Source organism: Blastomyces gilchristii (assembly GCF_000003855.2).
Source record: "Blastomyces gilchristii SLH14081 genomic scaffold supercont1.4, whole genome shotgun sequence".
Lineage (NCBI taxonomy): Eukaryota > Fungi > Ascomycota > Eurotiomycetes > Onygenales > Ajellomycetaceae > Blastomyces > Blastomyces gilchristii.
In genome coordinates, this window is record NW_003101679.1 from 1,424,311 (window position 1) to 1,447,444 (window position 23,134).

The window sequence follows — 23,134 nt, forward strand, 5'->3', positions numbered from 1 at the left end:
AGTTCCTTGTTATAAATCTCATAATTGTATTCAGCAGAACTCAGTTTCTTAGACATGAAGACATATGATTGTAGAACATCTTCATCATCATATTATAATATCACTTCTTCTGTTATATAGTCAGAGAAATCAGCTTCAATAACTGTCTTACAATCAGAATTGAATGTTATTAGTAGAGAGGTATTAATGAACATCTTCTTCATCTATGTAAATGCAGCTTCAGTGTCTGCTGATCATTGAAATACTGTGTCTTTCTTAGTGAGTTCTGTAAGTGATCTTGCAATATCTGAGAAGTTTCATATAAATTGCTGATAGAAGTTAGCAAATCTGATGAAACTTTGTACATCTTTCACAGTGCATGGGGCCTCTCATTCAAGGATAGCAGAGATCTTTTCAGAGTTCATTCAGATCCCCTTGTCAGCTTCTATGATGAAATCTAAGTATTTAGTACTCTTGACTTTGAAATCACACTTGTCAATATCAATTGATAGTTCTGCTTCTTATAGTTATTATAATACTCTTTGCACATGCTCTTGATATTCCTTTCTGAATTCATCAGTGAAGATGAGAATGTCATCTAGATAAACAGATGCAAATTTATCAAGAAAGTCTCAGAGTGCTTAGTTGATATACTTCTGAAATATACTGAGAGCATTGATCAGTTCAAAGAATGTGACTACTCATTCAAAGAGATCATATTATGTTCAGAATCCTGTAAGTCACTCATCTCCTTCAGTGATACAGATCTTATGAAACACAGTGATAACATCTAACTTTGTAAATCATTGAGCTTATTCAATGCAAGCTAGAGTTTCATTGATAAGAGATAAAGAATAACAGTCTTTCTTTATTAATCTGTTCAATTCTCAATAATTCACACAGAATCAGAGTTCTTCACCTGATTTCTTTGTAAAGAGAATAGAGACTGCAGTGAAAGAGTTGTTAATATATATGAATTCTTTATTTAACAGATCATTGAGTGTCTTTTGAAGAAGAAGAAGTTCATCTCAGAATATATTATAAAGAGAGCCTCATGACAGTTCAGAGTCCTTATCATTCTTTTTCTCTAACTTGATACTGTGATTCACTTCAGAACCTTGTAAGAGAAGTATATTTATAATATTATCTTATCAGAAGACATCTAGATATTCATGATATTATTAAGAGAGTTTTGTATGAGAATCTATTGTTGTAATACAGAATAACTTTTCTAGAGTCTTTTTAATATCAGTCAGACTGATGAAATAGATTGATATATAATTCTACTGTCAGTGAACTTATCAGTGACTCTGTCAGTGATTTTAATAATGACTTCTTTTTTAAAGTATTTCATAAGTGTTGACAGAGATCTGTGTAAGATTCATAGTCTTATGAATATTATCTTTGTGAATTCTATCATCATTAGAGAATATCAAGCTCCTGTTTCAAGCATTCAGTAAGATGCCTTATTCAGATAGTCAGACAAGTTCTAACATAAGATCATAATTGAGATTATCAACTTCATATGAATAGACATCTTCACATTGATGTTCTCTCACATCTATGTTTAGTTTCATCATGTAATGAGTACAAACATCCTTCAGATCATCAAATTCTGTGAGAAGTCAGAGTTTTGATAAAGAAATACACTGAAGATTATGATGTCTTACAACTGAAGATTTTATCATTGTATAGTGACATAGACTGCTGTCTATTATGGCTTTCATATTATATATATTATCAATCACAGTAGATACAAGAATCACATTCATTGTCATTTTCTCTTTAAATTATTGTTGTCTGACCTCTTTAAGCTTCTGTTCATGAATTTGAATAGAAGCTAATCTTTTCTCTGTTTCACTGAGACATTCTCATAGTTATCTTCTGAATCTTTCTCCACTACAATGTGGTTGACATGGACAGACACTGATTCATCTTTTGAATAAGAAGACATCAATCTTTCTCTTGATTAAGGAGATACATAGGTTGATCAGCAGTTGAAAGCAATGTGCTCTGATCAGTTACAGTTGATGTACACTTCTCATTGACATTGATCAGCAACTTCTTCAGAAGTGATCTCAGAAACTCAGAAGCCTGTTCAGACAGTGAAGACTCTTGCTTATGTATAGATATTTGAGTCTACTTAATTCATAGCATCTGCATCATTGTTATTCTTCAGTATGAGTGTATGAGTTGCTGAGATGTAATATCTTCTGTCACTGTTCTGTATACTCTTGAGCTTGATAAGACAGTCATTCAATGTCTGGAGCTGTGTGTAGAAGTCTTCATAAGTCTAGTCTTTATCTACACTTATAAGAACCTGTAAGAGTTCAAAAGTTAATGTCTTCTTGAGTATACTAATCTTCATTCAATTCTCTCAAGATTGATCTCCTGCTTCTAGAATTTTGATGTTGAAGTCAGAAATGAATGTTATAAGAGAAGTGTTTCTCTGTCAGATACTCTGTAATCAATCTAATACTTTCTGTTATATGACAGTGTCTCAGAATAGAATATCAAGATATTTGATGATATTATCAGATGTTTATAACACTGATTTACATACTTTTATTCATGAATGAAACTTCTGTTTCACATGATTCTTCAATCATTTATTGATATATCAATCTTAATTGATTAGTGAATCAATGACATCTTCATCTACACTCAGTTTCACAAGCATTTTCATTCTCTATGATGAGTAGAGAGTGAGATCAGAAGTATTGAAATATATAAGAGTATCTAAGCATTCTTTCAGTGCTTTTATATTCAATTCTATAGATATTGAAATTGTCTGAGTTTCTTATTATGATAATTGTTGAATCTCTTCATATTGATGTTGTTAAGTTACATGCATATCAGCTATTTATTACTATTGCAATTTCAACATTGTTTAAAGTCACTGTGATATCACTTCTATACTCACATTCAAGAGTTCTTTCATATTATCATTAGACATGGTTATCAATCATCAGATATGTAATTGTATGAATATCTCATACATTTAAGTGTCAGAACTCTCAGATCTTTCACTGACATTCTCTTATAAGATCTTACTCTCTTCATAAGATCTTGTTACAGGGCCAGAGTGACTGATAAGCAAGCTTCTATCTGAGAACTCAGTGTCTGCTTTAACTGATTGTTTCTCTTTCTTACACATTGTTATGTGTTCAGATATCTCTTAATAAATAATCATTTCTAATGAGAAGATAATGTGTGAATAATCATTTCTAATAAGAAGATAATGAACATTTTTCTAGTGTAAGAGGCCTACACTGAATAGATCAGTATTATATTGATAGGTCTTATATAATAAAGAGAAAAACATTAGAGAAGAAAAGAAAGAGAAAGTACAAGAATCAGTGATTGAAGTGAATATTTATATGCATATGTGGTGATGTATGCAGTGATGCTTCAGGGCAGAAGAATATATGTGTGTTTGTAGCAGCCGAGGATCGGCGATCGGAACATACACATTCGTGGCGGCTGAGGATCGGCGATTGGGAATGAGGCGGTAGGAATCTATGAAGTGTACGGAATAGTCTATATGATTGATCGGGCGCAGCCCGTCACACTATATGACTTAGGAATTGAAGCTTTTCTATTAGGTTTTGCAAGGATTACTCCAGTAGCTTCTCTCCAGCATTCAGAATGATAACCATTTTTTAAGAGATTTAAAAAGAGCTCAAAATATTCATTCTTCAAGTAGGAATATGTGTTTTGAATAATTAAATGATTAATTGAATCAGGCCCTGCAGCAGTTTTAATTGAACTTGAGAATATTGCTGACTCTAGTTCATCACATGTAAGCTCAGGCCATTCCCAGTTATTTTCATCAATATATTCATGAAATGACATATTCTTCTCTTCTAAATGTGATGAGTTTTGAAAGAGAATTCTCATAAAAGCTTGACATTTTTCCTCAAAAGAGTTTGCTGTATACAATTCATTCTGAAATTCATATTCTAAGGTTGAAAGCTTTGCTACACTTCTTGTTTTAGTATAGTTGAAGGCTTTAAAAACTTCTTTTTCTTGTGCTTCTTCAAGAAATTTGTTTCAGCAATCTGTTTTGGCTTTTTTAATATCTGAAAAATATTCATTTTGAATAGCTTTGAACTCTTCATCAGATATTAAGTTATTCTTTCAATCTCTCTTAGCAGTGGCTAATTGCTTTCTTTTAGAAGTGATATTCTCATTTCATCAAGGTTTGAAATACTCAGAAGACTGTTTCTTTGAAATATTTTCTTCAATACTTATTAGAAGAATAGATGTAATCAGCTTTACTCTATTCTCAAGTATTTCATTTGAGATATCTTGACTTTGATTTCAATAGAGCTCACTCTGCCTTTCAGATTTCAGCTGTTTTACTCTTTCTTCAACTGCTTTTCAATCAGCTTTTTCAAAGTTATACTGATTATAGAGAAGAGGATTTTCACTTCTTTGTTTTTCACTCAGTTCAATATCAAATTGAATGATCTCATGACCTGATTCTGAGGTTTCATTTAAATCAATAAACCAGTTTATAAGTCTTTTTTCAATTAGATTTTGTGACATGAAAGTTAGATCTATAATAGATTTCTGTTTCATGCCTTTTCTAAAGAATGTTTATTGATCAGACTTGTTAACTAAATCTATTGAATGTTCAAAAGTTCATTCAACCAGTTTATCTGCTCTTACTGCTCTTGTGCACTCTGAGTTTCATCAGGGATGATGTGCATTGAAGTCTTCTGCAATTATAGAGTTTTTTAAGAGAGTTATATTTAAAAATCCTCTATCAATTGTCCAGGTATTGTTGTTTTCTTTCAATGACTTTTCATTATAGATATTTATAAGTTGAATAGTATCAAACTCATTCTCTTTATCTATAATATCACTCACTAGAATATCAGAGTCAGATATGATATCAAATCTCAAATTAAATTAATATCTTGATCTTTTTCTCCCATAGATCACTACTCTTGATTTTATCTCAGATTTTTCAGAAAGAAAGCAGTAATAGCTTGAATGAGAAATGATGTACTTTTGCTCAGTATCAAAGTTTGGTTCTTGAAGAAGTACAAAGTCAACTTTTTATTCAAATGCAATCTGAAGACAAGAATAAATACAATTTGAGTTTCTATTCATATTATTTTAAATAAATGTGATTTTTGAAGAGTTTTTAAACTTTTTTTGTTGTTTTTGTTGTATATTCATACTAAAAGAGAGTAGAGATAGAGTAGAATCTAATCCCTATCATCAGATAGTAGATTATAACTATTTTGAAAAGTAGGAATCTCAACTGCTTGTATTATATCTAGTTTATCATCAGAGTCATTTCTCAATTCTCTAATCTTAACAGGAGTTTGAGGATTCAAATTCTGTTTACACTTAGCTGAAGAATTGAAGTTTGAAGATCTAGATAGTTGAGAATTTCTTCTTTTTAAGCTTGCAGTTGCAGATTTACTAGCTTGACTTTTCTCTTCAGTTTTAGATTCACTTTGAGCTTCATCTTTTCTTCAGTTCTTCTGAGTTCTTAAAGTAAATACACATTCTTTTGAGCTAGATGCATGTTTTTCTTTGCAATTGAAGTACTTAAGCAGAGTATATTGACATATTTCATCTCTTTTTAAGCATGTTTCACATTTATGCTCACTAGTTTTGTGATCTCTAGCACAGAATGCGCATTTTGAGTCTCTAAAACAAGAGATTGCAAAGTGTCCATATCTTTGATAGTTTGAACACTGTGTTTGAGCTTTGAGATTCATTCTTGAGTCTTTGTATTCATGAACTCTCATTTTCAAACCTGCTACTCTTACTTCAGAGATTCTTGACTGTTCAAGTGTCTTTGTATACACTAGAACAGAGGCATTTCTTCTACTCTGTCTGAACTCAATTGAATTAAGTCATACAGGCTCTTTTCTCAGTTGAATAGAATTGTATTCTTTCAATTCATTTTTGAGAAGTAGCATTCCTTCCTCACAGTCAAAGATTTCAACTGGAATATCATGAAGAATGAATTTATCTCACTTTTCATCTCTCTCAGATAGAATTGTTGTGTTTAACAGAGATTCTACTGCTGATTGTCAGAGATTCTCATTCTGAATAAGGAATTCTGCACTGAATTCAGGCATTGTGGTCAGAATGATGGAGTTTTCAAAGAAGAATGACTCAATTGAAGCTATAACTGATTTTTGAACTTTAATATCAGTCATTAACTGAGAAAAGAACTGCTGATTGATTTCATTTCTAATTCTGAAAATGAGATTTGAGTTTAGCTTATTTCTCTGCAAGATGTCCTGATTTGAGACTTTGAGAATAAGTCTTCTATTTCTGAAGATTTGAAGATTTTTCTCTTTTTGCATTTTTTTCCTCACTCTTCTATCAATAGAAGTATGAGCAGTATTCTTCTCAGTTTTCTCAGAATTTTGAGCAGGTTTTGAGACAGCAGATTTAGAGACAGCAGGTTTAGAGACAGCAGATTCAGCTGCTTGAGCATATATTTTCTTCTGATTTAAAGAAGAAGAAGAAGAAGAAGTAGAAAAGAAAGAAGAGCAAACTGAAGAGTCAGTGATTGTATTAGGAATTTTCAAAGTTTTTAGAACTGTGTTTGAAATTCCAAGTTTGAACTTGATCACTTTCTGTAGTTGTCTAGCCTGAGTATGAAGAATTAACAGAACTTCTTCATTCATCTCACTCAGACACTGCTTTTCAAGAATTTTACTTGCTTTTTCAAGTTCCTGTATTTCAAGAACTTGTTGTTTCTCTATTTCTTCTTTCTTTCTTCTCTTCAGAATTTCAATCTCAGGAATAGTATTTGAGAAAGCATCTTTTTCCACATCAACTGAGTGTACTTTTGAACTCATTGTTCTTACTCAATGAAAAGTTGATCAGACTGATTCAATTGAGATATTTATTAAACTCTTTTAAATTGAAAAGTTGATCAGACTGTTTCAATTAAGAGATTTCTAAGTCTGTTTTCAATTGAAAAGTTGGTCAGACTGTTTCAAAAGAAGAATAAAAGACTTTTATGTATAAAACACCTGATTTTTTTCACACTAGTTCAGTAACTAGATTAGATTTTTGAAGAGAATCTAATAAACTAAAATTGATTTTTAAGATAAATCAATAAAATCTTTACAATCTCTTTCTTGAAATACAGTGAGGAAAAGTATGATATCAGTTGATAATAAATCAGATGATATGACAGTTTTTGAGAGAAAAACTGACAAAAAATAAATCAATTTTTTGCAGAGAAATTGATTAAAACTATTCAATTTTATTCTAAATCATTCAATTCTCCTCACACAACAAGTGTGCAACTCAAACCAGTTAATAAAGAGTGTAAAAAAGAATTAAGTATTAATGAAAGCTCTTCAGCCACTGAAAAAGTAATTCTTACTTAAAAGAATATGAAATTATGACAGAAAATAACTCTGTTTTTAATTCTTTGTAAGAATATTGTGTAAAACCCAGAGAAAAACACCTTACTTTTTTAAGAGAAGTAAAAAACTATTTCTAAGATCTTTTTTTTTTTGCAATAACTGCTGCAGAAGAATGAGATAGAAACTGCTAAGATATACACTACTGTATATCTTCTATCAAGACTTTCTCTCTTCAGAGTCTTGATATTATAGAGAATATAAGTCTGTTTCTATATGATAATATAAATATTATCAGCAGAATGTAGAGGAACTGGTTATTTATATCTCAAAATAGAAGACTTTGTCAATGATTATATCAATACAGAGTTAATTCTCAAATTCAATAGAAATCTAGTGTTGCTGTTCTCAATCTCTTGCAGAATCTATTGAATATTGAGATATTAAAACTAGATTTAATATATCTCACTGTGCAGGGATCAAAGGCTCAGTCAGATCTTGAGGTATACTGAATTTATAGTTGTTGATGTGCTGTTGACTTGTTCTGTTGACTCATTGTCTGCTGATTATGTATCAAATACTGTTGCCAAGGTATCTTTTTGTATTGTTCTGCCGGGGATGGGCCAGATTGAGAGGGGTAGTACAAGGGTGAGACTTGGTGTTGATGTCTAGATACACTGAAGACAGACCGCGGAGGTTGCACTTCAGAAGTGTCTGTTGGTTATGTGCTTGATATTATCACCGAGGTATCTTTTTGTATTTTTCTGCCGGGGATGGGCCAGATTGGGAAGGGCGGTACGAGGGTGGGACTTGGCGTTGGTGTTTTGGAACATCAAAGATGGACAGGGTTTTCGCGGAGGTCGCTCCTCAGATATCTCCACAATTACAGATCAGGGATCTTCCAAAATCGAGAAGATTGGCGCATATGGCTAGGTCTCTTCATCTTACAATTTGTATGGCAATTTGGCCCGGGGTTGTGGTGTGGTAGGGGAGAATGGGGGATAATCCCACACAGAAGTTTCGAACAACATCTGGTTCACGTTTGGCTGGATAACTCCACCACCACACGGGGTATGCGGTCGGCGATGGGGTCAAAATGCTTGTATGATCGAGGGCTTTTCGATGGATCTATCGGCGGGTTCTTATTCGAAAAATCGAGCGAGTTCGTGGTGGAGCGGTTGATAAATCTTGAACTGATTTTGAGCAGTCACAGAAACAGACATCTATTATCAAATTAATCACAGAAGCTGAATATATTGCAGCTAGTGAGACAGCTTGTGAGATAATCTGATTGAATGATATGTTATATAACACTGAATTGATGAATGATGGAAAAGTGAAAATATGCTCATATCTATGAGTTGATAATAAGGGAGCAATTGATCTAGTAAAGAGAGAATTCTTAACACAAAGATCATATCATATTGAGATTAGATATCATATTCTCTGCAATTTGATTGAAAAAGAGGAAATCATGATGAAACATGTTGATTCTACAGTGAACATAGCTGACAGGCTCATCAAGCCACTGACAAAGCCTGCATTTGAAGAATTTGTCAAGAGGGTTGGCATTCAGAAAATTGAGAAGAAGAAATGATTGAATGATAATGATGATACAGCGGATCAATGGATTTTGCATGTATTTCTTGATTTTTACAGTTATTGCTGTACAGACACCTTTTCTAATGAGGAAATCAGGGTCTGATTCATGTAATTAATTATTATTGCATTTTTGAAAGATTTGAGGATGAGGGAGGCCCCGGGTGGCGGCTTATTATAGGCCATGGTGTAGCAAGAAGGGGTGTTGGTGATTACTACACCTACTCTAGTCACGTGCCACCCCAACCTATTCATTTAGTGTAACTCGCGTAGTTAGATTATGTAGCATCCGCCCTAGTGGCGTTGCCGTAGCGACCGCTCCGCCTACACGTGATCTCATATGTAATATATATAGCTAGCTCTTCCTACATGAATACAACAGATTAATCATCCCACAGGTTATAGCCTGAATAGCACATTTTTATAAAGAATTACATTTTTTTTACTTTTGTTTAAAAACACCTGTGTAAGCATTGAATGTGTTCATCTCAGATAGAAGAATTCTTTTATCATGTTTACATTGCATGTTATGAGTGTATCTGCTTGATCAGTAATTGAAATAGCAGAATTCTTCAGTATAATATAACATGTTTTTTTTCTTTTTGATTCCTTCATTCAATTCTTCTTTGACTGATGAGTGATATGCCTACATCATAGAGTAATAGAAGGAGAACTTTACATTTACATTCTCACACTCAGACATCTATCAATGAAGAATCAGAGAAAATAGATACTATACAATACACAGAAGTCACAGAAGAGATCATGAAGTCATCTGCAAACAGTGAAGCAGATTATGAATTGAATAATGACACTTCAAGCTCATAAGCAACATGTACAGAAGTGCAACACACAAGTACCATGTCTAGAATAGGTTCAGATAATATGATATCAATAACATTTGATGACCTGATAACATTCTGTGACAGAATGAGTGTGCATTGAGTAGTCACTCCTGCAGTAGATGATTTCAAATCTGAGATTCACAGATATCAAAAGAATGTTCAAAAAGCCATGAATATCAAAGCTGTAACTACATTTGATGACAATAACTACAAGATCTGATGTACAGAAATTCTTGTGAATACTGAAGTCATTGACAGATCTGACATTCTTATAAAGAATCAATGTGTCTGTTCAGAAGACATCAGTCAAGACATATTAAGTGCTGAAAAATGAAGCATTCATATCAAAGCACTGTATTAACATATATTACAGTTCTTATTAGAACCTGTACATACAATCATTGAAACCCTTGAGCCAGATAATGCAGCTGTGCTATGAGAAAGAATTGAAGTTGAATATGCTGTCTCACTTGCAGAGAAATGTATGAATATTATGAAAGAATTCATTATCTTACATGTCAGAGATAACAATTATCTGACATTTCAGAGAAGATTCTGTTATCTAGTTACATGTCATAAGAAATTGATAAATAACTCAGAAGACTTCTACTATAATCTCTTCCTTATTGATCTGAAGAAGCATCAAAAGTCTTTTATCAAGACACATTTAGACAATTTCTACATGTCTGGCCAGGACTCTATATACAATATTAATATTGATAATCTCATGAAACAGTTGATAAACTGTACAAGCAAGTTCAAGAATGAAAATTCTAAGCCTCAGTAAGTCAATACAACTATCATGACTCTCTCTACATTATTCACATGCAGTTTCAAATGTGAGATATACAGTTCAAGATAACACTGGAAAAACACCTGTTGATATCTACATTCAGAACTTGCTACTGAACAGTGATGTGAGTTAAACAAGGAATATATTATTACATCTGAGAAGAACAATAGCAACAATACTAGTACCAGCAGACACAGTAAGTGTAAGAATAAAAAGAAGAACAAAGATGATAAGAAGAAGAAATTCTCTGATCTTATAATCTCACAACCTGCAGCTGTCAATGCAGTAATTGCTTTTTCAGCAACTATTGATATAATAAGCAAACCTTGATTTCTTGACACATGTGCAAGTTTCCATATAACAGATGAAAAGCAGTTTCTCATTCAGTGAAAGATGTATAATGACAATATGAAGATTCACACAGTGAACAGAGATTACAGCCATATCAAAGAGATCAGTGATCTTCTTCTAGAATCTGAAGAAGAGAATATCACTGTTCACAATATTCATTATATTCTCAATCTCACAGTCAATCTATTGTCATTTACCAGGTTGAAGAATCAGAGTTTTCAATATAAGCTTTTAAGCTTGAACACCCTGTTCTATTTCATCATTAAAGTATCAAGTGAAGTGATATTCACTGTAATTCATACATCTCAAAACTCAATTTATAAAATAGTTGAAAGAATGTCAGAAGTTGATGTACATCATGAGTCTAAAGTAGTCTACTTCACAGTGAAATCATATGTATATGATAATGACTATACTAAAGTCATGGCCACTATTGATGATAATGATCCCACTGTTGATCAATCTCAACATTAAGAATCATCTATAACTGTGAAAACACTTGCAGAGTAGCATGTTGATCTGAGACATATACATATAAGAGCTATTATAGCATTGATAAAGAATTCACTATCTAGCATTTGTGTCAAAGACATCAAGACTAATTTCTTTTATGACATCTGTGTTAAAGCGGGTATGACATGTAAATACTCAATCACTCTCATACTACAAGTAGTACACTCAATGAAGTGAATTCATATTGATCTTGCAGGTGATGAGTGAACATTGAGTGAGTCTACAGACTACTCTGTTGAATTGTGACAGAGTAATAAATATTACATGTTAATTACAGATGACATGATCAGATATAGATGAATCTATTTCTTATATATCAAGGACTAAGCTTACAATTACTATACACACTGAGTTCAATTCATGAAGAATCTAGGTTTTACTGTACCAGCATATATCAGAACTGATGTTGATGATGTGTTCAGATCTATGAAGATTACAGCATTGTTTATCAATTATAACACAGTATGAGAATCAACTACTTCTCAATCATCATATCAAGATAGCATGTCTGAGTGTGAAATATGTATGATTATGGCCTGCGTCAGGGCAGTTCTTATCAGTAAGAAGATTCTGAAGAAATTCTGAGTGAATATTCTGAAAACAGTTATTTCAATCATAAATAATACACTCACATCTACAGTTCTATATAATGAAAAGTATTGATCTGCAGTTGTAGATGATGATAGCAAAGAAGCTGTTCATAGCTCTTATACAATTTCTTTTTCAGCATTGATAAACACTCTGCTGTAGATCACACATTTTCACAAGCTTGAAACTGATGTTTTTACTCATCTTCATGAATTGCAGAAGCTGTTGAATAAGTTGTTCACATAAGCTGATTTATATAAGCTTATTGAATTCTGCAGACATTCAATCTATCACTTGTGAAGTTCTACAACAGATAAAATTATTGATATAAGTGATGTGATTTTCTCTGTAAAAGTGCAAGAAATGCTGAAGATTACTACAATTACTACAACTGCAGTAACTGACACTGTTTCTATCATCTATTTAATGAAGGATTCTGACATTTCTGAATTGATAAGTACAGATTGAATGCAGCTGATAAAGGCATTTACAGCTTACACTCTCATTCTCATTACTGATTCTCTTCTGAAATCACACAAGAATGCTATGAGTAGATTAGAGATGATGAGAGATTATTGAAAGAAATCAATACAATGTAAAATATCTGACCTTAAGAGATGCAAGATCTGAACACTTATTTCATATTCTGATGTCTTATATAATGAATCAGTAATATCTGATCACTGAGTATTCATTGAAAAGAACTGCTCTGATGATCTCAATGCTGATGAGAATGATATATTATGAAAATCTTAATAAGTCATATATGATAACTGATTGAAGAAAGACACTTGTCAGAAGACTTACATCTCTGTGATTACAGATATAATAAATTGAATGATGTTTATAATTGCTGCAAAGTGTGATTGAACTCTATAATAAGTGAATATAGTAATAATATATCTGTATGATAGATTAGAAAAAACAGTCTATATAAGATAACTCACAGACTTTGAATAAGAAACTCAGTGTATACTTATCTGTGCAGTTGAAGAATCTCTATATAAATTAAATTCAGCTGTTAAAATATGATATGACTACTTGACAGCTATACTGTGAGAAAATGACTTCAGCTCAAGTTCTTATGATCCTGCTCTTTGAAAGCATTCAGCCTGAAAACACCTGTATATGATTATATATGTTGATAATCTTTATATCTTTGTGAATACTCTGAAGAATGCTGATTAACTTGTCAACATTTTACAGCAAAAACTAGAGATCAAAGACTTAAAGAAACTCACAAAATATCTAGAAATGAAAGTGAAATATATGAAGAGTGAAATCAAATTAATACTTCAATATTACATTAATGAATTGATAGAAGATTTTCACCTAGATGACACAATCACTGTCTGTACACTCATGAATGAGAATCTATGTCTAGATGACTCTCTCATCTCTGAAAAGAAAAGTGGTTTTACAAAGTGATAATTTCAGTATAATATTGAGTGTCTGCAATACTTAGCTGTCAAGCTGCAGTCAGATATCATCTGTGCAGCATCTCTACTGATACAGAAGAACACTGCTCTCATCTCTAAGATATGAAAGGCTCTATTACATGTCATTCAATATTTGAAAGAAATGCATGAGATTAGCATATTCTATACAAAGAATGATAATGAGGAATCTGAGAATGAATTTCTGAACATGGCATACATATCAGTCAGATATACAGATTTCAATTAAGCCAGTCTGTTAAATGATGATTGTAAATCTATATCTGATTATATCTTCAAATTGAGAAACACACTGATTTCATGATAATTGAGCAAGCAACTCTGTGTATTCTTAAGCTCTAATGAGGCTGAATATGTGGTATTGAGTGATGCTGTATATAAAGCAACATGATTAAGAAGTATGATGATGAATCTGAGCTTCATTGAAACAGAAGATCCCCTGCCAATCAAGACAGATAATAAGAGAGTGATTGATCTTGTCACAGTGACTGCAATCATCATGAGAAGTAAGCATATTGATATCTGATTTTATTACACCTGCAGTCAGTTGAACAATGGCATAATCTCAATTGATTACATCTCAACTGAAGAAATAGCAGCAGATGAATTGACTAAACCCTTGAACACAATTGCATTTCATCAATTCCTTGATTTACTAGGTTTTACAGGTGAAGAGGGACAGAATACACAAACTCAATGCAGGTAGCATGATTTGAATGGATTTGAGGATGGCATAGCTAGATCTGCAAGAGATGATTGATTCTTTATTATGGTGTTTGTGATCTCGCATGGCGATGCGAGGGGGGGTGTAGCATCCGCCCTAGTGGCGTTGCCGTAGCGACCACTCCGCCTACACGTGATCTCATATGTAATATATATAGCTAGCTCTTCCTACACGAATACAACAGATTAACCATCCCACAGATTACAACACAACAACGTTATCCTCCAAGACGCTAGACAATCACATGATCAGCCTCAGCCACAGCCTCGGCTTCAGCCAATTGCTCCACAACCACGCATACAACGTGGGGTTTGCCGTGAGTTATGTATTCCCCTCGCCTTATGCTTCATGCATTGCGGAGTTCATGCGTCCTGGATATTCGCCTCTTGCCAAGCCAACTACTTTGTGAATTCCCAGCTGAAATCTCGAAGGAGATTACCCGCCGTCTTGGTTCGGCATTCGAGGCTATCTATCGTGTAACATACAACCTTTTGTGGCTAATTGCGCTGCGTCCTCTTGTTAGCGCACCTTACAGACAGCATTGAAGTCAAAAAAATGCGCTTCACACTACCTTGTTCCCCGAGCCTACTCTGTATCGATCGATTTAGTCTCCTAGAATCAGAAGCATACGAAGTCCCATTTTGGCAGATCTTCAGAGCCGCAATTACAGCCCGAATTGAAGGATGGGGCGACCTCGTCGGGCTATTGGAAACTATTGCAGTCACTCTTCATTCGTCGAGTCTCCGAGACTACGACACTCTGCGCGGTTTTCTGCAAGATGAATGGGCTTCAAAAGAAACCCACTTTTTCACCGAAGTGTGGCCAGAGCTAGTGCGGTTGGCTTTAGAGATGCCTCAGCTATTCCCTGAGAGTTCTCTCCTTTGCCTCTCCGAAGAACATCGCGAGCTGGAGTTGTCAAGACGACAAGTTGGGTGCTTAGTCATCCACCAATTCCTCTGCTCACTACCTAAACAGCCATGGGCTACAGACAGTTCCCAGGACTTTCGAATTTGGTACTCGTAAGGCTCCAGACACTTACTGGCAACCCGGGCCTATTTAAGTTCCCTCTTCACCTACTTTCAGCGACTAAGCGGCGTAGGAGATGAGACACAGCGTGTACTTTCCCCACTCATGAATGAATGGCGTATCATATTTACCTTGCGCATTCTCCAAGAAAACCAGGTTGTACAGCTCGATCCGTCCCTACTAAAGTACCCACTCTGCCGGTTAACAGTCGTCCACCTGCCAACCGCATCAACCGAGCCGTCGCTGCTCGGACTTCCTGACGGGGCGTGTGTCATCTCAGCCAACAAAAACGTTGGCTTTGGACAAACGGGCACCCAAGAGGAAACCCAAGTGGGATCATCACCAGAATCTTGCCCTGTTGTCCTGCTCACACCCACGCTGCAGAATAATCAAGTGTTGATCGTACAGGGCGCTGAGGCCATGGTCACTATCAAAGGATACGGACGCGAAGCCAGGCTTGATTCCGTCCTGACAGCTGATTATGGGTTTTCAGCCGGGGATTCGCAATGGTCAAAATGGCGACGACGCACCATGCTCTTCATGGATGCTCTGCAGTTAGACCAGTTTATTGTGGACAAGCGAAAAATTGCGGATCATCTTCCTGGGCACGTAGATCGCGAATTGCTCAAGGCATACAATGCTTTCAGTAGCAGCCCTGGAAAGGGTGAGTGCAAGAGTAACTATACCGAAATAGTTACTGGGCTTTGGGGCTGTGGCGCTTTTGGCGGTAACCCTCAAACTAAAACACTAATACAATGGTGTGCTGCTTCGATGGCCCAGACAAATCTACGGCTCGTCTTGTCAGGCGAGGATCACTTTGCCCTGGCGAGTGAGCTCAACGAGACCGTGAAGATGACGCGCGAGGGATTGTGGACGGTCAAAAATGTTCTTGACACGGTTGGTGCGCTGAAGCCTTATGACTGACCTCGCGTGTCACGGGTAGATCCTGTTTGAACACCGCAGCCGTGAGCCTAACCGGGTAATGAGGTATGCTCCTGCAATTCGTTCGAGATAACTTGCGATACTTGGTCGGATGCGGATCGCACGCGACGTTAGGAATGATGCTCAACTGCAATGGACCCTACCCTGCTCCGCCCTAAATCAATCATATTAACAATGTGCAGGAGGAGGTGCTTCATGGTTGGTCGAGGCCGCATCTAAAGTAAGATTACATGGACTTTCCCGCCGTTAAGAAGAGGAAACGCTATATAAAGGGGATAGGGGACGTTTGCTGTTAGACGCATGATTACCGTGAAGTCAGTGTCATACATAGCCTCCATACATACAAGCAAGTTTTTAAGTTTTACGTTGCGCATGATTCTTTGATCTTCTGATCTGTTCATGAGATCTCCACTTATTCAGCCCGCCAATTGTTTGCTCGGCCCCTGTAAGGCTGAGCTCCGAGGTGACCTAGATATTCTTTCTTCCTTTTAGCCTCCATCTTTCTGGATTTCCCCTGATTGGACAACCATACGGGTATTTGTTTTTTTCATAATCTGCTGGCAGGTTCTGTGCTGTTTCCCTCGCTTGGAGGCACGGCTCCGAGAACGGCTGCATTTCGATGCATGAATAAAAAAAACTCGCAACGCTGCGCGGCGCATCACAATCCTTGAGGTAAATTAAGGATATTGTAGAATTTGGTTTTTGAGCCCTTCCAACTCCTGGGATACCCTCCTTGCGCTGCGTTTTCTTGGGCGTTTGAAAGTAGCCGTAAAAAAGAGTGTCCGCGGAAGTCATATATTCAATAATTTATCCGAAGATCCTCACAGGCCTGCAATTACAGCAATACCATACCATCGTTATCATTCCAGCTCTGCCGGTCGTGGTGGCAAAAAATACTAGCCAGGGCTATCAAAAGCGGCATAAATGGGCGGCGTTGAACAACTTCGCATCGCATGCCTGTTAGCCGCTGAAACCACAGATTTTCTATGGCCTGGGTGTGACCCCTTGCTGGCTTGGCTGGTTAACACGCCCGGGGCCTCTTTCGGCAAGGTAACATTCAGGGAAGCAAATAAAATCGTCCGCAGCATGGCATTTGCTGGTTGGCCAGCAGTCCCTCCAAATCGCACACAGAGCCTGCGTCTTATGCGGCCGTCACCGGAGGCAGAAGCCAGGGCCTAACTATGCAAGATGCGCATGCAGGCCATTGTTGTGTCTGGGCCATCCGGGAAGAGCTGTCAGAGGAAGATGGAGATCTTTTTTTTTTTCTTTCCCTTGTTGGCAAAGGCCGTAGCTAGATAGGAAAAGCACATTCGTTCCCCAGTAAAGCAAAATACCGTATATACTTGGGAAGTTGCCGCGTGTGCGTGCATACTCTGCTCGGAAAATGTCGCTATCTCCCCTCCATTCAGCTTTTTCTCCCACTCTCTCAATCCCCTTTCCCTCTCTCCTTCTTTTTCAATCTTCGCTGTCTAGTTACAGGAATGACGAGGATATAATTCTATTTTGCCTTCTCTCTGTTCTGTTTCATTCACTCGTTGTGTTTCATTCTTGTCGTTCATTCTTTGGCCGGAAAAGCAAACGCCACACCGTCTGACCAGGCCAGCTGTACTGGAGCTCACCATCTCCACCACAGGCGCCTCCCTGGAGATCTTCTCATCGAGAAAATTGGATTCTATGAGCCTACGGAGCATTTAATCCGCCACTTAATTATTTAATTCCTTAATTACGAAATGACTGTTCTACGAATTGCTTCAAATCCTTAATTACTACTCTATATATACTCCTACATATTTGCACCGGTGTCGGCAGACGGGTTTTGGGTGGTGTCTTAAATTCCTCAGAACAATTGTTGAAGACATCAAATTATTATCTTCTTTCCATCGTTGACCATTCCGCTCGCTACATTCTCAATTCGTCCTCCCGCGCCAGAATAAAGGTGCGTCACACAGCTCGAAACTGACTTCTCATCCTTCGTGCTGGATAGTTATCCCCTCAATTCGACCCGCATATTTCCTCCTCCCTGTTATAATTGCGGCTGCTTCGGACCCTTTCAACAATTCTACTGTGTAGTTGCAAGGGTGCTTCACGCCAATTGGATACTACCCCTAGGACTACGCGCTTTGGACGCGAGGATCAGAAGCTCGCCTCGCCTTTTTACCCATAAACGCGCAAAAGGAGGCTTCCCGGGGCCTTTATTAGTTGCCTACATTTTATTGTTCCTATTGCAATTTCCACCGGGTAGCTAGTGGCGCTAAGGCTGCCGTTCTCGACCCCCAACCGGTCCTTTCGCTGGTGTAGCTCCAGCGACCTCCAGCAACGGCGGTTCGCTTAGAACTCGTGGTTTCTTTGTCAGACAAGTCGCGAAAACAAACGGATCCAGGTTGCTGAGGAAGCAAGAAAGGAATCTTACGTCCCGGGAGCGACATTCTTGATATATATAAAATCAACCTGCGAACACAATTTAGGATTGGACTTAATAAACAATGCCCCCCGACAGATCATGTTTTACGGCGCTGAACCTGCCGCCAAGTTTCTCCTTTCCGGAGCGCATGGACTATTTTACATTGGCCGCAGCACCCAACACTGATTTATGGCGCAAACCGCCGGACGGCGACACCTCGACAGCGCCTATTTTGTTCACTTCACTCCTGCAACCATTCGTTATTGCAGAAGTGACAGTCACTGCAGACTGGGAGATGGAATGGGACCAGGGCGGCTTAGTTATATTCGCAGGCCCAGCACCTTCCCAGCAAACACCGCCACGGTCGAATATCGGTCGTAATAATGTTAATGATAATAATACTCACATCATCCCGTCGGCCCAATCACCTCGAGAGCAACCAGCACCACCTCCATACCCGCAGGTACCCCGCCACACCCCCTGCAAATGGGTAAAGGCTGGTCTGGAATTTTCATCTGGAACCGTCAACGCTTCCTCCGTCAGTGCTACGGCGGATGGTGCAGATTGGTGTCTGTCCCCCTTGGCCATGCCCAACCAGCCCACAACAATCAACTCGCTGCGGATAAAGCTCGAGCGCGTTGGCCACTCACTCTGGGTATGGTATCAGCTGCCTTCAGCAGTCACCCCTTACCCATGCACGCCTGGTGCGCTGAGTAATACCTGGCGAAAGCTCCGCGAGGTCACCTGGTTCTTTTGGGGTGTCGAGGACAAGAGTGTCCATGTCGGTGTGTATGCTAGTCGTCCAGCAAATTTTTCAATGAATAGTAGTGCCTGGGCGACGAGGAATAGGAGTCGTTTTGTCCGAGATGCGACTCAGGGACCAGGACAAGGGGCTGGGACTGGGGCTGGTGGAAATGGTACTGGAAATCACCCCATGGTCGATGGAACAGGGCCCGATGGACTGGTCGTGGAGTTTGAGGATTTGGAGATTTTTTGAGAGTGTGATCATGATTTAAGTAACTTTCCTGCTTTATCGTCTTTGCTATTTTCTAGTGACGGGGTTTCAGGACAAGTTCGGGGTTGATTTGGGTTTATCTGCGGGATTTGGTTCTTTTCTTTCTCTCCTTTTTTCCCTCCTCTTCTTCTCAATTTTTTATTTGACGCCCTCTATTGACATTCATGAGGTAATAATTGACTGATCAAGAACACCTACGAACATTTTCTTGCACGGGCACAAACGCAATTTGAATCTACCAGCATCATATCTTAATATCTTTCTTTTTAAATATTGCCATGTATTGTGTCTTTACATACCATTTACTATATATCACGACATCTATATTTTTTCCTACAACTTTTACAAATTGTCTTTTGTATTCCTGCACAAAGGAAAATTTTCATCCCTGAAACCGCTACTAGCTTGGACAACCTAACTGTGAGAGAGGCGAATTTGACCTCTTTAATATAATCAGAATGAATGAACGGGGAATGGGCGATTGTATCTATAAATCTATTTCAATAATAATTTTTCAGTTTCCTACAGTATGTAACATAAAATGTAATTCACCAAACTCGGCTCCTCGCGGCCTTGAGTCTTTCCCCTGAATGCTCATCATAAAAAAAGTCCATCGCTGCTGTGATCAGAGGGCCTTTTGGTGCCAATTCCCTAACAAAAAGAACAGAAAACTGAGCATTATCCAAGCTTATCCATCCCTTACGACAAACAAACATAAAATAAAATAAAATAATTTACTAATTCTCCTTAAAACTCAGTAAAACTACGGAATAGATATAACAAGACTCAGAGAGCTGAGTCAGCTCTTATATCACACAGTTTCAGTGAAACTTCAGAGATTTTACAATTTGAATCTCTTACTCTGTATTGAGCTCTCATAATAAGATTTCAGATTTCAGTGTATCTCATCACAATGAAATTATCATCGCAACATTACTTGTATTTTTTGTAAAAAAGAGACGAAAATGTCACCATTGGCGCGTAACCGTCGATGAAAATGACATGCAACAAAACAGTCGAAGAAACAGAATCATATCACGTTGTACAGTTTTGCGCTATAGTTTGTGAGATTGGATTTTACTATTGAAAATGGTTCAAGTAACGGTATATAGTCATAAAGCCGAGTTCTAACGCATGGATAGAGGGGGAAGATCGAGATTGGCACCGCAGCATTCTCTGCGAATCAGTTCTCTGTTTATAAATAATGTAAATTCTCTACGCTTTCATGCGTTTCTCAAACTAGTTGTTCAATAATACGGGGATTAGCTGGAAAACATATGAAGAAAAGGGAAGATAAATAACTTGAAGTAGAGTAGGCTGTAGCAATAATGGAAAGAATAGTTCTTTTTTCATTGCAAAATCTTGACTTCGTAACAATGTCATGCAGCGTGGGGGTACATGTGCCATACATAGCTCATATCGAACTGACCACAACACGAGTAGGAGAGTAATTCGAAGTAAAGCCACCCATCCAAGACCGGGCCTCTTTAAAGACAAAATAGCTGTAACTGTTTCCCGCAGCCAAAAGCTTCCTGCAGCCAGAATATCAAAGTTCATAACCATAAAACTAAGTATTCCAAAGCATGATTGAATCATCTTAGTTCTGCTTTCCAGCGTCGTCATAACTGTGAACGCAAAGTTGCTGAGTGCAAGGCCCACCCGGAGGAGTGCATATTCCACAACTGGAATTACAGCACACCTGGCCTGCAGGGCATACCCTCCGACCGCATTGAGCTGGTTCGCAATGTTGCTCCGTGCACTTTCCACCAGGCGGAGTGCAGAAACCGCAGCTTTCGTTGCAGCAGACCTCGCCTTGAGGGCAGGTGGTTGTCCCACATTTGACGGGCGTTGGTGGGCAGAACATTTTAGTACACCCCTGGCCCGGCCGGGCACAAATGCCGCAGCTCTCGTTGCAGCACACCTCTCCCTTGATGCAAGTTTTGGGGCCGCACTGTACGCATCCGACTTTGGGACCCGGTAGGGGGTTGGCGAGTGCGCCCAAGGTCATGGCTAGGAGTAGCAACCCTTTGAGAGAGAAAGTAGAGGAAGACATTTGTAAAATCGAATTTTGGGGTGGTCCGAGTCTTGTCGTTGGGATTGGAATGTGGCTATGTGAAGGATAGCAGTCAGGAAATATGGTTCGGAACGGATGTCAATTAAATCAAGACAGCTAGATAGGCTTGAGAATTTCCAGTGAGAAAATCCAACCATGAAACAGGGGTAGAAAGCCTCCTTTATATGCAGTAAGATTTGATAAAGTGGGAAGAGACGCAACTCCGGGGGAGTTCCTTTGTACATGTCAGCTTGCTTATTTTATACGAAGATCTACCTCTACCTTTTGTCCATAGATTAAATCTCACGGCTGCATTCCTGCCAATGCCAGCCAACCTGTTGATGCCCGTATTTGACAAGTGACGAGGAGGAGGTAAACCTAAAAATGAAACTTGGTGAACCACAGCGCCGAACTGGAAGCGAAAACTTCGTCGATCCACGCTATCAGCGCCATCTGAGTTGCTAGGCACAGCTCGTTCCTGCAACTGAAACTAGCTTGTCGAAGTGTGCTAGCAGAGCAAACATTTCCAGCGAATGTGAGAACATATTTGGATCTGGCCTGGTAAGAATTCGAGACACCAAGAAAGATCCATTCATAGCCAAGCCCTCGATCGAGTAAAGTCGCCAGTCGAACTTCAGCCAACCGCGTTTCTTTCCCCTTCTGGGTACTTTGCTGGGTCCGGGCCAGCTGGGGCTAGCCAAAGCACCTTCGCATTTTATATGTGCTTTGGCTTCCGAGATTTTCTTGACGTTAAATTTCGGAAATTACGCAAGAAAAAAGAATTTCAAAATTTCACCAGCCCTATTCAGCATCAACTTTCGAATTTCAACGACACGGGACACGGGGTTGGAGAAGTTGATTCAGTTGGCAGCTGTGTGTGTACATGTACACGAGTAGTTCCGAGGCCAGGATGCGTGTCTCAGGTAGTTATCACAGCAGGGCGGCTTGATGAATGCCGCTGACATCGAATGGAGACAAGATAAACACCCTGTCAAAAAGTTCCATAGGGATAAGCTACCAACGAGCCATGACTTCGTGTTTGGGATGTGGTTGATTTAAGGCTGAGTGGGGAACCAGTTCGTGGCCAGCAAATGAGGGCAATCCCAGCCGCACTAGCAGATGCCATCAACCATCAAGTGACAACACGAGGCTTCCAACGTCCAACGCCGCTTCGACCATCCGATAGATATATGATCTGTTCGGCTTTTTCCCAACCACCACGACCATAGCCACAACGACGGGTGGAGTCCCGCGCGCCGAAAACCTAAGCTGATAACCGTCACATTATCATGGCTTATGGGAGATATTTGTACGCGGTGAAAATCTGCTGTTAAGAAGAGCAGTCACTCTAGGGATTCCGAGGGCTGGACACCTTGATCAACCATTGGTCATCCACAAAATATCGTAAATGCGGCATTCTGAACACAGGACGTTTAATAGCCGCAGACGACATGCTGTTTCCCTTATAAAAGAAGGCTACCGGTGGGCGCCCG

General features: G+C 38.2%; 4 protein-coding genes across 4 annotated transcripts; 3 read left to right on the top strand and 1 right to left on the bottom strand.

Annotated features, from left to right (window-relative positions):
- Nucleotides 1-14,759: 14,759 nt before the first annotated feature.
- BDBG_16660 (uncharacterized protein) lies at nt 14,760-15,253 on the top strand (the record flags this gene model as incomplete). The annotated part of the gene is made up of 1 exon (XM_031724565.1): nt 14,760-15,253. One exon carries the CDS (start codon nt 14,760-14,762, stop codon nt 15,225-15,227), a length of 468 nt encoding a protein of 155 aa, XP_031577327.1. The 3' UTR covers nt 15,228-15,253.
- An 82-nt stretch (nt 15,254-15,335) lies between these two features.
- Nucleotides 15,336-16,154, top strand: BDBG_16661 (uncharacterized protein; the record flags this gene model as incomplete). Its single annotated transcript, XM_031724566.1, has 1 exon — nt 15,336-16,154. One exon carries the CDS (start codon nt 15,336-15,338, stop codon nt 16,152-16,154), a length of 819 nt encoding a protein of 272 aa, XP_031577328.1.
- A 2,501-nt stretch (nt 16,155-18,655) lies between these two features.
- BDBG_02826 (uncharacterized protein) lies at nt 18,656-19,734 on the top strand (the record flags this gene model as incomplete). The annotated part of the gene is made up of 1 exon (XM_002626603.2): nt 18,656-19,734. One exon carries the CDS (start codon nt 18,656-18,658, stop codon nt 19,568-19,570), a length of 915 nt encoding a protein of 304 aa, XP_002626649.1. The 3' UTR covers nt 19,571-19,734.
- A 725-nt stretch (nt 19,735-20,459) lies between these two features.
- Nucleotides 20,460-23,101, bottom strand: BDBG_02827 (uncharacterized protein). Its single transcript, XM_031720971.1, has one exon. It carries the CDS (start codon nt 21,639-21,641, stop codon nt 21,186-21,188), a length of 456 nt encoding a protein of 151 aa, XP_031577329.1. The 5' UTR covers nt 21,642-23,101; the 3' UTR covers nt 20,460-21,185.
- Nucleotides 23,102-23,134: the final 33 nt, after the last annotated feature.